Below are 14,991 nucleotides of genomic sequence, written 5' to 3'. Positions count from 1 at the left end.
GTAGGGACTCTGGTTTTTGTCTTTGTATCCTAGTGTCTAGTACATTTAAGTGCTTGATAATTGCTAACTGTTTGTTCCACTTCTCTCAGCCTTTCCATCTTCAAGCTTCTACCTGGGACTCCCTTCTATCAATAATTTCATCTTCTCACATGACTTCAACTATTACCTTTATTTGGATGACTCCTAAAGTCCCCTATGTCTAACTTTTCCTCCAAGCTTTAATGTCTTACATCTGTAATTCCTCACTGGATATTTCCAACTAAGTAATTATACAGTCCAGATCTCAGGTTCAACATGAGAATAACTCAACTGCTTTCCCCTTTAACCTGTCCTTCCTATCGTCCCTAATTTCTGTTAATTACACTGCTGTTTTCCCAGTCAAGTATGTTTAACCTTGGCATCACCCAACTTTTCTTTCTCTACACACATTTATCAGTATTTGTCAAATCCTTTCATTCCTGTCTCCTTTCTTGTTTTCTGGACCATCCTCAGCATTACCACCACTCAATATTTGTCCTAGTCCTTATTCTTCTCACTTGGTACTACTTTAGTAGCCTCCCAAACCAAATTCCCTGCCCTTAAGTTTCTTTCTTCCTACACACTATCCTACCCCACCTCCTTCCATGATCACATCTCTGGTCATCTCATTCCCCTACTAAAAAAAACCCTGTAATTCAAATCAACTGGCATTCATTAAGCACATCCAATGAGCAAGGTACTGTGCTAGTACTGGGGATACAAACATGAAACTTAAACAGTCTCTGCCTTCAGAAAGTTCATAGTCTGCTGGTTTTTAAGCGCTTAAAGAGTGAAGTTTAAGTGCCTTATTCTCTACAATCTGACTCCAACTTACCTCTTCAACTGTCTCTCTCACTATGCCCCTTTACATATTTTATGGTCCCTTAACCAGGATATGCATCTTGACTTTTCCCAACTCTGTGCCCTTGTTGATACTCTCTATCACCCCTAGAATACTCTCTTTTCCCTACTCCCATTTCTACCTTTTGAAATCCTCAAAGCCCAATTCAGATGTCATATCTGTTCTGAAGCTGCCTTTGATCCTTCCACTAAAAGTAACCTTTCTTTAAAACTTCCACAGCCCTTAGTTTGCACCTCCTCCCAAGCACTTGTGATTTCTATATCCTATTTCAGAAAATCATAGGATCACAGATGTAGAGCTGGAAGGAGCCTTTGTCCATAGAGTCCAATCCTCTCATTTTACAGGTGTGGAAACTAAAGATGAAAGAAGTTAGATGACTTACCCAAGCTTACATGGGTAGCAAAGAGGTGATGCCTGAGCTCTGACTCCAAAGTCACTGCTATTTGTACTGCACTATGTTCTTGTGCACATATCCATTTCCCTTATTATACTACAGGAAATGGACTACATTATTTATTTTTCTACCACTCACAACATTTAGCATAGTATCTTGCACAAAGCAGGCATATTTATGAATTTGACTCCCTCCGATTTTACAGCTATCAAAGTGGTAGAAGAGAGCAAAAATCAAAAGTAACTCCAGTCGCCAAAATAATGTTATCCTTCCTTTGAAATTTCACTTGGTTCTCTTGTTCTATTCCCATTCTCCATACTTAGGTTGCTCCCTCTTCAAGATAAATTCTCCCCACAATTTGCTTTTCAGCATCAGCCTATTAAAATATTACTATGGCTCCCTATTGTTCACTGAGTGATCAAGCTAATAATTTTGCTTTGGTCCAAAGACCCTCATTCAAATAGTCCCATAATTATGTTTTAACTTTATATCCCTCTACTTACTAGGTCATGAAAATTAGAACTGCAAGTGACTTTAGAATCAACTAGTCTAATCCCTCATTTTAATGATGACTTAAATACATCCATTTTTTTTTCCATCAGGATGTTTTTGTTCCTTGCTCTCTTCTCTACTACTCAAAATCCTATACTTTATGGTAACTATTTATATAGTTAACTACCATCTCAGCATATGCTGATCATTTCCTGCTTGTAAGGCTGGTATCTTATTCAGGATATGCTCATTTCAAATGCAAAATTCTTTAAATAAAAGGGAAATTGGCAAGCAATTGACTTTGGGCAGGCTTGAAGAGAATTTGAAGGACTTGAGGAGAAAGACAAAGACATGGCTGGTAAGGCAGAGGTAAATAAGAAGCTATCAAGATAAGGGAAAGGAAATTCAATGTGCTTAAGGAGTTAAGGAGAAAGACATCTAAAGTTAAGGCACTCACACAAGCAGTTGACCATAGCAGTTCTGTCGGAGGAACTAGCAAGAACACAGACTAAAGAACTCACTTTCATTAAATAGGAAGAATTCTGCAGTAACCTGCATCAAATGTGATGTTTGTATTTTGACATAGCTGAGTGGCTCAAAATGCAGGTTAATTACCTACCCTCTAAGAAGATAAAGTAAAAAAGTGTAAGGAACCCTCCACTCTCCAACTTTAGAGAGAATGAGGTGCTCCCTTAAGAAAAAGAGAAGAAAGGAATATGGAAAAGCAGAGGGGAATCCTGAATGCAACAGAAGATCCACCAGCAAACACTTAGAACTAATCAACAAATAGGAGGCTATTCTTAAAGAAGATTCCTCTAGAAGAAGCAAGTGCTCAAAATAGTTATGATGCCTATCCAGTGGTACTGTTAAGTGACAGACAAGCAAGGGTGAGCAAAGAGGGGAAGAGAGGAGGATTGATTTATTAAGCGCCTATTATGTGCCAGGCACTGTGCTAAGCACTTTATAAATATCTCATGTAATCGTCACAATAACTCTGCAAGGGAGATGCTATTATCATCACCCCCATTTTACAGTTGAGGAAACTGAGGTAGCGGTTAAGTGACTTGCCCAAGAAACAGTGTCAACAAGTATCTGAAGCCACATTTGAACTGAGGTCTTCCTGACTCTAATCACCTCCAAGAAGTGATAGCAGACAAGCAGGTTTCCTGCTTTACTGGAGTACACAGTCAATATATGACTTAAGTTTCCAAAATCTGTCATATCTGGTGCTTCACATGACCACAAATGATACTGACAGAAGTAACCTAAAATACACTGCCAAAAATTACAAAGTCTTAGGCAACAAACTGAAGATCGTGGGGGATGGAGGGTCGTAAATAATGTTTTCATCACTACTGCTCACTAGAACCAAGGAAAGCAGAAGAGAAAAGGAAGATTTGGGAAGGGAGAAGCTAGTTAAGAATAGCCTAAAACAAAGAAATAACAGACTCCAGGGTAGAAATAAAGTACATCTAACAAGGTCTAGAAATAATGTATTTGTCTGGAATTTTGGAAATATAATCAAAATACTTTTCATTGGAAACAGAAGGGGGAGACAAATAATTACCCATGTCAAACAAGAAGGCTAGATAACAGAAAATAGCTGCAAATAGCTTTGTACATACCAAAAGTTTCAAGAGATAAAATCTAAGAAAGGAGCCATCAATAAAAGCCATGTTTTCAAATGCCCACATAGAAATGTACACATGTGGTTTAACATGCAATAAGATTCATGCCTAGAATATGGTTCTGGGAGGTTATGCTTATTCCAAAGGAAAAAAGACAGGTAAGAGATATGGAGTACCTTTAGAAGACATACTCACATTAAGAAATCCAGGAACTGGAGAGGGAAACACTACAGAGTTATTTGGATTAAGATCAAGAGAGGTAGAAAGAGAAGATATTTAGGCATCAAAATATACTACAGACTATTTGATGAAAAAGAAATACAGTTGTGGAATTCAACAAACAGATCACAAGTCTGACAAAGAGATTTGATAGGGGACTTCAATTATTTAAGTATCTGCCAAAAAGCAAAGCAGATAATTTTGTGACCTGCCTTAATTACAATTTCACCTTCCAAAGGCAGAAAAACTAAAAAGAGGAAATTCTATTCTGGACCTTATTGTTACCAAAAATGGAGGAAATGAATGGTAGAGATGACAGAAACCTTAGAGTAAAGTGACCCCTCATCTTAGTACCTGTAACAAAGCTGCAGTCAATTTATGGTGGAGAGGCAGATTTCAAAGAAATTGGAGAAAGAATATGTAGGATCTCATAAACAAAAACTCGATCTAAGAAGAATGGGAATCCAGCTCAATAAAGTCGGGAATTTCTCAGGAATACAACTGGAAGTTACAAGAAGTATTCTAATGGGACAATAAAAGGTCTTTAAAAAATGGATGTGGATGAATAGGAAACTTGCCAATTAACTTAGGTTTTTTAAATGACATATAGAGAAGATGGAAACAAGGACAGGTAACTAAGGATGGATACCAAAGTACAAAATGGTACTGTAAAAATGGTGTCAAGAGATTTGGATCTCCAGGCTCTGACCCAAAACAAAAATGACAGGACCTTGGCTAGGGATGGAATATACCCAAAAGAAACCGGTAAGAATTATTTGCCTGGATTTTGAAAACAAAAACAAGAACAAAAACCTCTCAACTTGGCAAGTATAAGACTAGGGAGGTAAGGATAGACAGTAATTTGTCAGAAAAAGATCTGAGGATTTTAGTGGGTTGCAAACTCAAAAAATGCAACAGGAAAGACAATGTGATAGGCTGCATTAAGAGAGACACAATGTTCAGGAATGAAAATGATAGTACTGATCTATTTTACACTGGTCGGTACTGTGACCACAATCCGAAGTATTGTGTTCAGTTCTGGACACCACATTTTAGGAAAATATTAATAAGGAGGGCCAGGTGAGTAGAGGGCCTCAAGTTCCTGCCATATCAGGATCCACTGAAGGAAATGGGGATGCTTAGCCTTGAAAAGATTTTTTGTTGTTGGCGCGAAAGGGTTTGGTGGGAAAGAACATGATAATTTTCTTTAAGTATTGGAAGTATCATACAGAAGAAGAATTAAGACTTACTTTATTTAGTCCTTGAGGGCAGAACAAGGGGCAACACGTGGAAGTTGCAGAGGCAGATTCAGGCCTGATGTAAGGGGAAAACTTCCCAACAATTAGTACTATTCAAAATTGGAAGATGCTGCCTCAAAAGATAATGGTTTCCTTTTCATTAGAGGTTTTGCAATGAAGGTCGGATTACCACCTGCCAGGTATTCTATACAGGAGATTTCAGTTTAGGTATAGACTGGACTGGTCCTAAACCCCTACAACTCAGACACTGTGATTCTCTTGGGGTCCTATGTGTAATGTATTGTTTTGAGGTATTGAGATAGATAAGATTTCATGAAGCCCATGAGGATCATATGACACATCCCACAGATTAACTAATTACAAAACATATGAGGACAATGGAGAGGTGCAAACATACTCTGAACTAGAATCCATTGCACCCTTTATCCTACTGCCCACCATGCCTTGTCAAATCCCAACTTTAGTTTACTCCCACAATCTGCAGTTTTCAATCATATACATGTACCCCTCAATGGTGCTGGAAAAATCATGAAACCAGACTACCTGAGGTCACTACAAATTTATGTTACTTAATTTCAACTGGGCCCTCATTGCAGCAAGGCAAGCCTTTTATATCTCCCTAATTAACTCACTGTCCATTCACCAAGATGGCTATTCCAAATCTTTTCATCCTCTTCATGCCTCCCATAGCTTCTTCCTTCCCTCTAGGCTGAGGGTACTTTGCCTCATGCTTTAACAAAAACAGTGAGGGTCTTCTCATCTCATATAATTCAGATATCTTCTTCCACTATATTCTGCTTCACCCCTGTCTCACATGAAGAGGTTGCCATTCTTCTTGCCAAATACTTCCATATACACCTTTGATCCCATACCATTCTGTCCTCTCCATCAGAGAATTCCTAACTCTATATTTAATCTTCCACCTCTTTCTATGTATTAGCTATTTCCTTACTGTCTACAAACATGCCCATGTCTTCCCCCATCATTCTTTAAAAAAAAAAAACCTTCATTTGATCAGACCATTCCCACTAGCTATATATAAGCTATAAAAATGATCTCTCTTTTTATGGCTAAACTCCTTAAGAAAGTCATCTACATTCGTATCTCTACTTCCTTTCCTCTCATTCTCTTTCAAAACCTCTGCAATCACATTTCCAAATTGTTCATTCAAATGAAACTTATCTCTCCAAATTTACCAAAGATCTTTTATTGCCAAATTTAACACCCTCTTCTCAATCCTTATCCTTCTTCTACACCACCTTTTCTTCTACAATCTCTCATACGTCAATCACCCCAGGATATCTTGGTTCTCCTCCTGTGTCTGAACATTCCTCAGTCTCCTTTGTTGTATCATCCCAGTCATGCCCACTAACCATAGATGTTTGCTAAACTATTGTCCTGAGCCCTATTCGCTTCTCCCTCTATACTATCTTGCTTGGTGATATCATCAGCTCCCATGGATTCAATTATCAGACTTATCCAGCCCTAACCTGACCTCAAATTTCAAGCCACCAGCTACCTATTGTACATTCAAACTACACATCCTATTAGCGTCTCAACATGTCCAGAACAGAACTCATCATCTTTCCCCCAAAATCTCTCCCTGCCAAACTTTCCTATTACTGTTGAGAGCACCACCATACTCCTAGTCACCCAAACTAGAAAACTAGATGTATTCCTCAACTCACTTGTACTCACCCCATACATCCACTCTGTTGCCTAGTCTTACAGTTTCTACCTTCATAAACTCTCTCATATACATCCCCTTCTCTACATTTACAAAGCTACCACCCTTGTGCAGGCCCTCTTCACTTCACACCGGGACTATAGCAATAGCCTACCAGTTGTTCTCCTTGCTTTCAAAACTCTTCCTGCTCAATCCATTCTGCCAAATTGCTCTTTCTAAAGAATACGTAAGACCATGGCACCCCTCTACTCAATGAACTCCAATAACCTCCAAATATATATACAGAGGATTTCTTTATATATATATATATATATATATGTATACACACACACATATATATATATATGTGTATATATATACATGTATATATATACACATATATATACATATATATACACATATACATATGTGTGTGTGTGTGTATATATATATACATATACATATATATATGTATACATATATATACATATACATATATGTATATATATATGTGTATATATATATACACACATATATATATATACACATATACACATATATACATATACGCATATATATATATACATATATATACACATATATATATATATATATATATATATACACATATACATATATACATATACATATATATATATATATATATGAAGAAATCCTCTGTTTGGTTTTTGAAGCCCTTCAAAACCTATCCTACCTTTCCAGTCTTCTTATACTTTGTCTTCCACATACATACTCTGAGATCCAATTACACTGGTCTTCTTGATGTTTCTCAAACACACTATTTCCTGACTCCTTTCCTTTTCACAGTCCATCTTCCATGCCTGGGATGTTCTTGCTCCTCACCTCCACTTCCTGCCTTCCTTTAAGACTTAGCTCAAATACTGTCCTCTTCCAAAAGGCCTTTCTCTATGCTACCTCTCACCTATCTCCTTCCCTCCTCCCATCCCCTCTCTCTGCTAGTGACTCTACTATGAGATTATCTCCCACTTACACTATATATCTTATATGTACTTAGTTGTTTTCAGCTGCCTCCCCTATTAGAATGTGAACTATTTGACAGCAGTGACTGTATTTTTGCCTTTGTATCCCAACTCTTAGCACAATAACTGGCACATACTAAGTAAGCTCTTAAACATTTATTGATGTTAGTGATGATGAAATAAAGTGCCATTCCAGTTGCAGAGAATGGGAATGAGAGAGAAGACAAAATCAGGAAAGGCTTTGTGGAAGAAGTGGCCTTTGCATTGGAATTTAAAGTATGAGTAGGAATCCAACGTATAAAGAGAGACATTTTGGAAAAAAGAACACTGAACAAAAGGACAGAGGTTAGAAAGAACAAGATGTGGCCAGAGGATAGAGTATTTCCATCTGATTTGAATGTATGATATGTTTACATGGAAGGGAGAAATTATGAGAAGCATATTGATCTAGAAATGAAAGGGATCTCAGAAGTTATCTAGTTTGACCCTCCCCTACTCCATTTTATAGCTGAGAAAAGTGAGGTTCAATGAGGTAAAAATCAACTTGTTCCAGATTACACAGATAGCAAGCATAAGAGGTGAGATTTGGACCAAAGTCTGACTCCTGGGCTAGTGTTCTACTGACTGTTGTACCATGATTGCCCTGGTGCCATATAGCAGCACATAATAAAGTCAAAAGATCACTGGACTTTAAATGCCAAGCAAAGGAATATGAAAATTAATGCAAAGGCACCAGAGGGCTAATTAAGATTTTGAGAAATGAAAATTCTATGAATAAAGAAGATTAGTCTCATATCAATATAAAGGATGGAGTGAGGGGAAAAGAGACAGGAAGAGCTACTGGAGGCTACTGCTAGAGTAAAGACATTTGATCACAATGGCCTCTATCAAGGTGGTGGCAATAAGTAGGATGGAGGCAGGACTCTAACCAAAAATGATTACTTATAAGAGGAAAGAAAGAAGAAAGTGCCCAAGACGAATACAAGGTTTTAAATGTAAGAAACCAAGTACATGGAGATACCACTCACAGAAATAATGAGGACAGGAGGAAGAGAGAGAAACATTACATTGATTTTGGACATGGTGTGTTACTGATACTTCCAAATAGATTATGTCCTATAGACATAGGAGATGAGGATTTGGAGCTCACAAGGACTAGAGATAGAGTTCTGTAGTCATTAATGTATAAGTGAGAGATAAATCCATGAAACCTATTCTTAATATAAAAAAAAGATTAAAATTTCTTTTCTCATATAAACAAAAGAGTGTGTGTGTGTGTGTGTGTGTGTGTGTGTGTGTGTGTGTGTGTAAAATAGCAGTCTCCCCATTCATGTGGGACACATGGGGGAAAAAAATCTATGAACATCGTGTTGTCCCCTTATCTTCAAGCAGAAACAAGTTAGAAACATAAAAAACTGAGATGGGGGGGAGAGAGAGACAATTCCTAGAGCTGACTCAGAAGGTCTTCGAGATGTAATTTCTTAATTGGCCCACTTATTCTTCCCTTAGCACTCCTTTTACTACTTTCTCCCTGTGAGTCAAATAGGAGAATGAGAAGAGGAAAGAAACAGAGAAAAGGGGGCTTCCAATAATCTGTGTAGCTATGGGCCAAAAAGGATCTACCTTGTCCATATCCCCCCATCCTCCCTCTTACCCCTACCCAAAGAAAAAAAGTTGTGGGTTCAGGGTAAAAGGAGTTTTCCTCTCTGTGTAGTCATAAAGAATTGTGGGAAGGAGTTAGCAGAACCAAATTGAAGCTAGGGGTTTGGGGGAGCAGAAAGAAGGAAAAGAAAGTGTCTGACCTCCTCATTAGTGGGGAGAGTGGGGAGCTATACAGCATGACTTTTGGGAAACTTGTACACTTTGCTCTTCTAAGCATGTTTTAAGGAAGTAAAATTCAATATCATGATTCAAGAGCACCAGTATAAAGCCTGTTTAAAACAAAACATTCCAAACCATTTAACCTTTGACTTGGAGCAAAAGGTTTGGCAAAGCAAAAATAAAGAATTTTCAATTTATTCCTCTATAGAAAAGCAACATTCCCTATAGTTTATAATCAAAAGCATATTTTCTTCATTAAAAAGCTAATTAGATATTAAAATATTTGATTTACCTAATCTGAAAGCAGATGTATTATCTTGAATAATACTGAAAAGTCCTACCTTTTCTTTGCAGCTGGAAAGCATGCTAATAATGCTAAGACAAACTGATTGCACTGAGAGCGCTGGGGACCAATCTTCTGTTAGAATGGATAAACAGATATGACCATTGCTATAAACATGAGGATGTACAGGAATATTGTCACCAGTAAACATGACCTAAGAAAGAATAAAATTCCATTAACACTTATGATTCTAAAGGACACCAAAATCCAAATCAAATTCTCCATTTATGCCTAGAAATATTGACTTATAACATAATGTCAAATAACAGACTTCAAACCTTTCAGTAAGTCAGTGCCAATTTAGGTATAACAACCATACAAAATAGAATATACAAATAATCTGATCTATGCTTTTTACAACATACTGTTTTCAAAACCCTCTTAAGCATTATCATAAGGGACAGGGATTAGACTTGTAGTTTCATTAGCATAGGGAACTTCCTGATGACAATTTCCTTTACCAATACAAGATGGCACCGTCTCTGCCAACTCACAGTCTGAGAAAGTTACCTAGAGCACTGAAAGGTTATTTGACTTATCCAGGGTCACAAAGACATTATGTGGCAGAGGCAGGACTTGAATGTAGGTCTTCCTGGCTTCCAGGCTAGCTCTCTATCCACTATGTCATAATACTGCTATTTTTAAAATTCATCTAAAAATAATTTTTCCTTTAAGACAACTTCCTATGAGAATTTTTCAAATTCTACTCATTATTCTCTATACTAAGTGGAATTCACTTAAATTCCAAATGAAAGTTCTCCATTTGGGAATAGTACCCTTATTCTCCCTATCTTTACACCCACTTCTTCCCTCACATACCTACTCAGAAAGACAAATTGGTTTTTATTAAATCAGCAAGTAATTATGTGGCTAGAATTTACAACAAACAGGCTGAAAAAATAAAAGCAGGAACTACACCAAACTTTTAAATAGTGTTTTTGACTTCTCTGTTTGGTCACATCTCTCAAATGTTAACTTTTTCTTTAAGGTACTGTCTTTTTCTTAGCTTTTCTTCTAGTCTAATTTCTTAACCTTTCTTCCTCTCTGGCCCCCATATCTCTTCAACTTTTTTCTTCTTTCTTTTCAACTTGACTAGTTTTATCATAATAGGAATTTTTATTAGTTTGCATTATGGAATTAATGGGAACAATGACATTTTCCCCTTAATTAAGCAGTAAGGAAAGTAATGGGATAATTGATGATAATCATAAATAGCAAAGGATTTGGAGCAAGAAAAGTCCTTAGAAATCATCTTAGAAATCAGCACCCTCATTTAAGAAGGAACTCAGGCTCAGAGAAGTTCAATGACCACCCCCAAAAACCAGGAATTGAAGTCAAATTAGAAGTTTAATTTCCAAATCCAGGGCTCCTTCCACTATACTATACTCAATATAGTTAAAATAATACATCTGAAATGTAAAATAGTAGAAAACAACAGGTACAACACTTAAAATTAAACAAGGACAAGCAACATTAAGATGTTGGTACTTAGCAGGAAATGGTCCTAACTAAGCTTCAGTTTCCTCATTTATAAAATGAGGAATTAGACCAGATGACCTCTGAGATCCAAGCTCTAACTCTATGATACTATGAAATATTATTAGAGAATGAACATTATTATTATTAAATAGAATTTCACATTTATATAGTGCTTAAAAGATCTGCAAGTACTTTGATAACGTATTATCATGCCCATTTTAGATGAGAAAAATAGGTTCACTAGTTAAGTGACACACCTATATGATCCACAGAGTTTACGTCTCAGTTAAGATTCAAACCCAAGTCTTCTAAGTTCAAAATACTTTCCATTATACCCTAAAAAGGACTTTCAAGGCCTTATTTAGGAGACTGATGACACAAATGCTTCATGAAGTCTAATTTCAATTTTTAACTTAATAGTATTTCTTTTTCTTGGCATACCTATTATAACTTGTACATCAACTACCATAATTAAATTTCTTGGCTTACAAAGAGAACCAATTTACTAGAGATTATTTACTGAATAGAAATTGAGAAGTAAGAAGAAGATTAATAGCAGCTCACATTTATATCTGTAAACCATAAAATGATTTCAAGTGAGATAACTGAATTAGAGTTAAGTTTAGGGTCATACAACTATTAAGCATCAGAGCTGGAAATCAAATCCAGAAACGATTTGAAATCCTGTACTCTTTCCATTATCTAATACTTTGATCAGAGGGTGATCATATTTCACCATATTGGTACCACACAGTTTGGACATACAGTCAGTTTCTCTCATTGTAGTTCAGAACCCCCAAGAACAAGTGAGACACCAGCTTCAGTCTCCAAAGTCATATGGTCGACAAGCATGCATCACCGCACTCAAGACAGCTAGATTTAGGAGGGGGGAAAAAAAGGGAAATGCTGTGCCTAAGAGGGATAATGTAAAAAGTCCTATACTTGGAGTCAAAAGGGGCTCAAATCCCATCCCAGATACTTAAAACATGAACATGGACAAATCATTTAACCTTTCTGTGTCTTAGTTTCCTCAATAGAAAAACGGGAATAACAATAGCTGTAGTTCTTACTTCACAGGATTATATGAGGATCACATGAGATAATGTATGTAAAATGTTCTGCAAACCTAAGTGCTATATAAACTGTCAACTATTATTAAATTATACTTGGAAAAAAATTTTTTTAATAGTATGTTATATTTCTGGCCACCTCAAACACATCAGCATTTGATAATAATATCAAATACAGAAGACAAAAGAAGAGCACCTCCGGCTTCAAGGAAGCATTACTGATCAATCCTATCACCAACAAAAATAGCTTAAGAAAGCTGAAAATTCTAAGTATTATGCTACACATACTTCTGGTCAGTTTGCAGACCAGAAGGAAAAGACTGGCTGATAACGGCTAAAAAAAATTCAAGCCACTTGGCATATGAAAATCAAAAAGCATGAGAGAAGCAAAGGGAAAAGGACATAGAAGAGAAGGAAAAAAGTAAATAAATGGAATAAGAGTGGCGAAACAACAGAGCCAAAACACAAAAATGGCTGTCAACTGTTAATAGAAAGGCAGCCACAAAAAAGGAACAAGAGAAACCAAATCTGAAATATGAAGGGGCAAAAAAAAGCATTTAAGTCTCATTAGGCTTGGAAAGTAACACCATACCTTTTTAAAGGCACCATTCACAGGATATTTCTTTAGTTATGGCCTACCAGTACTGTTTAGATATCAGCAAACTAAGGGCATCACTTACTTCAGGCCATGCCAAGGGGAAAGGCATGCCAACATATACAGTTTAGCTGTCAGGTGAAATACTTGATGATGGCAAATGAAACCATAGAATGATGCAATTTATACACCTAATATTGACACAAGCAAAAATAAGCTACCAGGCATTATAGAAGCCATAATTTGATATGCATTCTAAAACCTCTAATAAAAAGGTCATACTCTTCCCTATAATTTAAGGTATAAGATGACTAAATTGCTGAAAGCACAAGTGTCTTATCCCAGTATTACAGTTAGAAGGGACCCCAGAGGGCAATGAGTCTAAACTCTATTTGAGTAGGAATCTCCTTAATAATACATCTCACTCCCACGCCATTCTAGGGACACCAAGCATTAGAAAAATGTTGTCTACATCACCTAAATTTGTCTCCCTGAAACTTGCCTAGGGCAATCTTTAAGATATTTGAACATAATGGTCATGTCAACCTCAAAGCTCTCATCTCCAGGTTAAACACCTTTAGTCTTTTCAATTGACCATAACTGCCTTCTTCTGGACACTGTGATTTACTAAAGTCCTTCCTAACACATTGCTCCAGACTAGGAAACAATCTGAGACATAATCTGGTTAAACCTTTTCTTTGTTCTATTCTCTCCACTGAACTAATTTGAGAAATTTCAATTGTACAACCAATCTTCAAACTTAACAGATCTAAAAAACAAACAAACAAACAAACAAAAACAAAAAGGGGCATCTAGATGGTGCAGTGGATACAGCATTGGACCTGGATTCAGGAACACCTGAGTTCAAATCCAGCTTCAGATACTTGACATGCACTAGCTGTGTGACCCTGGGCAAGTCATTTAACCCTACTGCGTAGCAAAAAAACCAAAACAAACAAAAATACTTAACAGCTCTACATTCTGTTCTACAATGATGGAGGGTTCAGTGGATTTATTTCAGGAGCGTGGAACTCTCTCTCAGTACTCTCAGGAAGGGCGGGTCTTAGGTGGTCATTTCTTCAATACAATTACCTCTCATCAGCTTTCAAAAAGTTTCCCTACTAAGGGAATGACAGGTAAAGTGCCTCTCTCCATCAACCTATAATGAACTGCGCTGTTATCATCATGAAAATGAAACCCATGTTCACGGCCAACTTCTTGTTCCTAATTATTACCCTTCAAAAAAATATTGGTAGACTGCTTTCAAGGTATTTAGAACTAAAAGGGGCATTAGAGATTAATCAGTCCAAGCCCCTCATTTTACACGGAAAAATTTTAGCCTAGAATGATTAATCATAGATCTCAGAGCTTTAAAGGTACACAATGATCATATTTCTATATTGTTTTCAGATTATAGGATTCAGAGCCAGAATGACCCTTTAGATCACCTGGTCCAAGTTTCATCATTTTGTACATGATGAAATATGTCCAGAGTGGAAGAAATTTGCCAAAGTATCTTTTACTCCAAATCACACCAGAGACTTCAGAATAGGAATTAGAAGACTTATGTTCATATCACATGTGCTGATAATTATTATCTGTGTGGTCTTGAGTGAAAACTTTTTTATTATCCTTCATATAAGATATGAGTGTCTCCTTTGATTTCCATTACATTCTAATGCCTTTATTTATTGTAAGAAAAAGTCAAAACAGTATAGGAATGGGACTATTTATTATTACTACTCTTACACAAAAGTTACTAATAGAAATAATTATAGATTTAAAGTCAGAAGTCCTGGGTTGAATTTTACACTACTGAAAGCATAAACAAAGCTGGGAAGGACTGGCATTTTTGTCTTTGTGCCCTAGGGCCTACCACAGTACACTGCAGAGAGGTTTAAATAGTCATGAAGTGAATTGTATAACCTTAGGCACATCCCTTCTCCTCTCTAAGGCCCTGCTTTAAAAATGATGAGGCTGGCCTACATAAACACCAAACTGCATTCTAGTTCTGACAGTCTATGTTTCAAAGGTTCTTTCCAGCTTTCAGGAAGACCAAGGTGAAGTGATTCTTCCAGTGTCACATAATTAGAAATATCACAGCTGAGTCTCAAGCATAAGACCTTTCCACTGCCCCAGCAATC

General features: G+C 36.7%; 1 protein-coding gene across 2 annotated transcripts in view; it reads right to left on the bottom strand.

The window, feature by feature from the left end:
* UBE2W (ubiquitin conjugating enzyme E2 W) overlaps positions 1 to 14,991 on the bottom strand; it is an 86,660-nt gene that overhangs the window by 15,075 nt on the left and 56,594 nt on the right. For both annotated transcript variants that reach the window (XM_078153356.1, XM_020971029.2), the window contains exon 4: positions 9,702 to 9,857. In XM_078153356.1, the coding sequence (XP_078009482.1) occupies positions 9,702 to 9,857 (156 nt within the window). The remainder of the gene's footprint in view (positions 1 to 9,701; positions 9,858 to 14,991) is intronic.

The sequence above is a fragment of the Phascolarctos cinereus genome, unplaced genomic scaffold, assembly GCF_003287225.1.
Source record: "Phascolarctos cinereus isolate Bilbo 61053 unplaced genomic scaffold, phaCin_HiC Scaffold_4;HRSCAF=312, whole genome shotgun sequence".
Taxonomy (NCBI): Eukaryota; Metazoa; Chordata; class Mammalia; order Diprotodontia; family Phascolarctidae; genus Phascolarctos; species Phascolarctos cinereus.
Note: the sequence above shows the minus strand (reverse complement) of the source record. Positions and strands in the feature narration are given on the sequence as shown.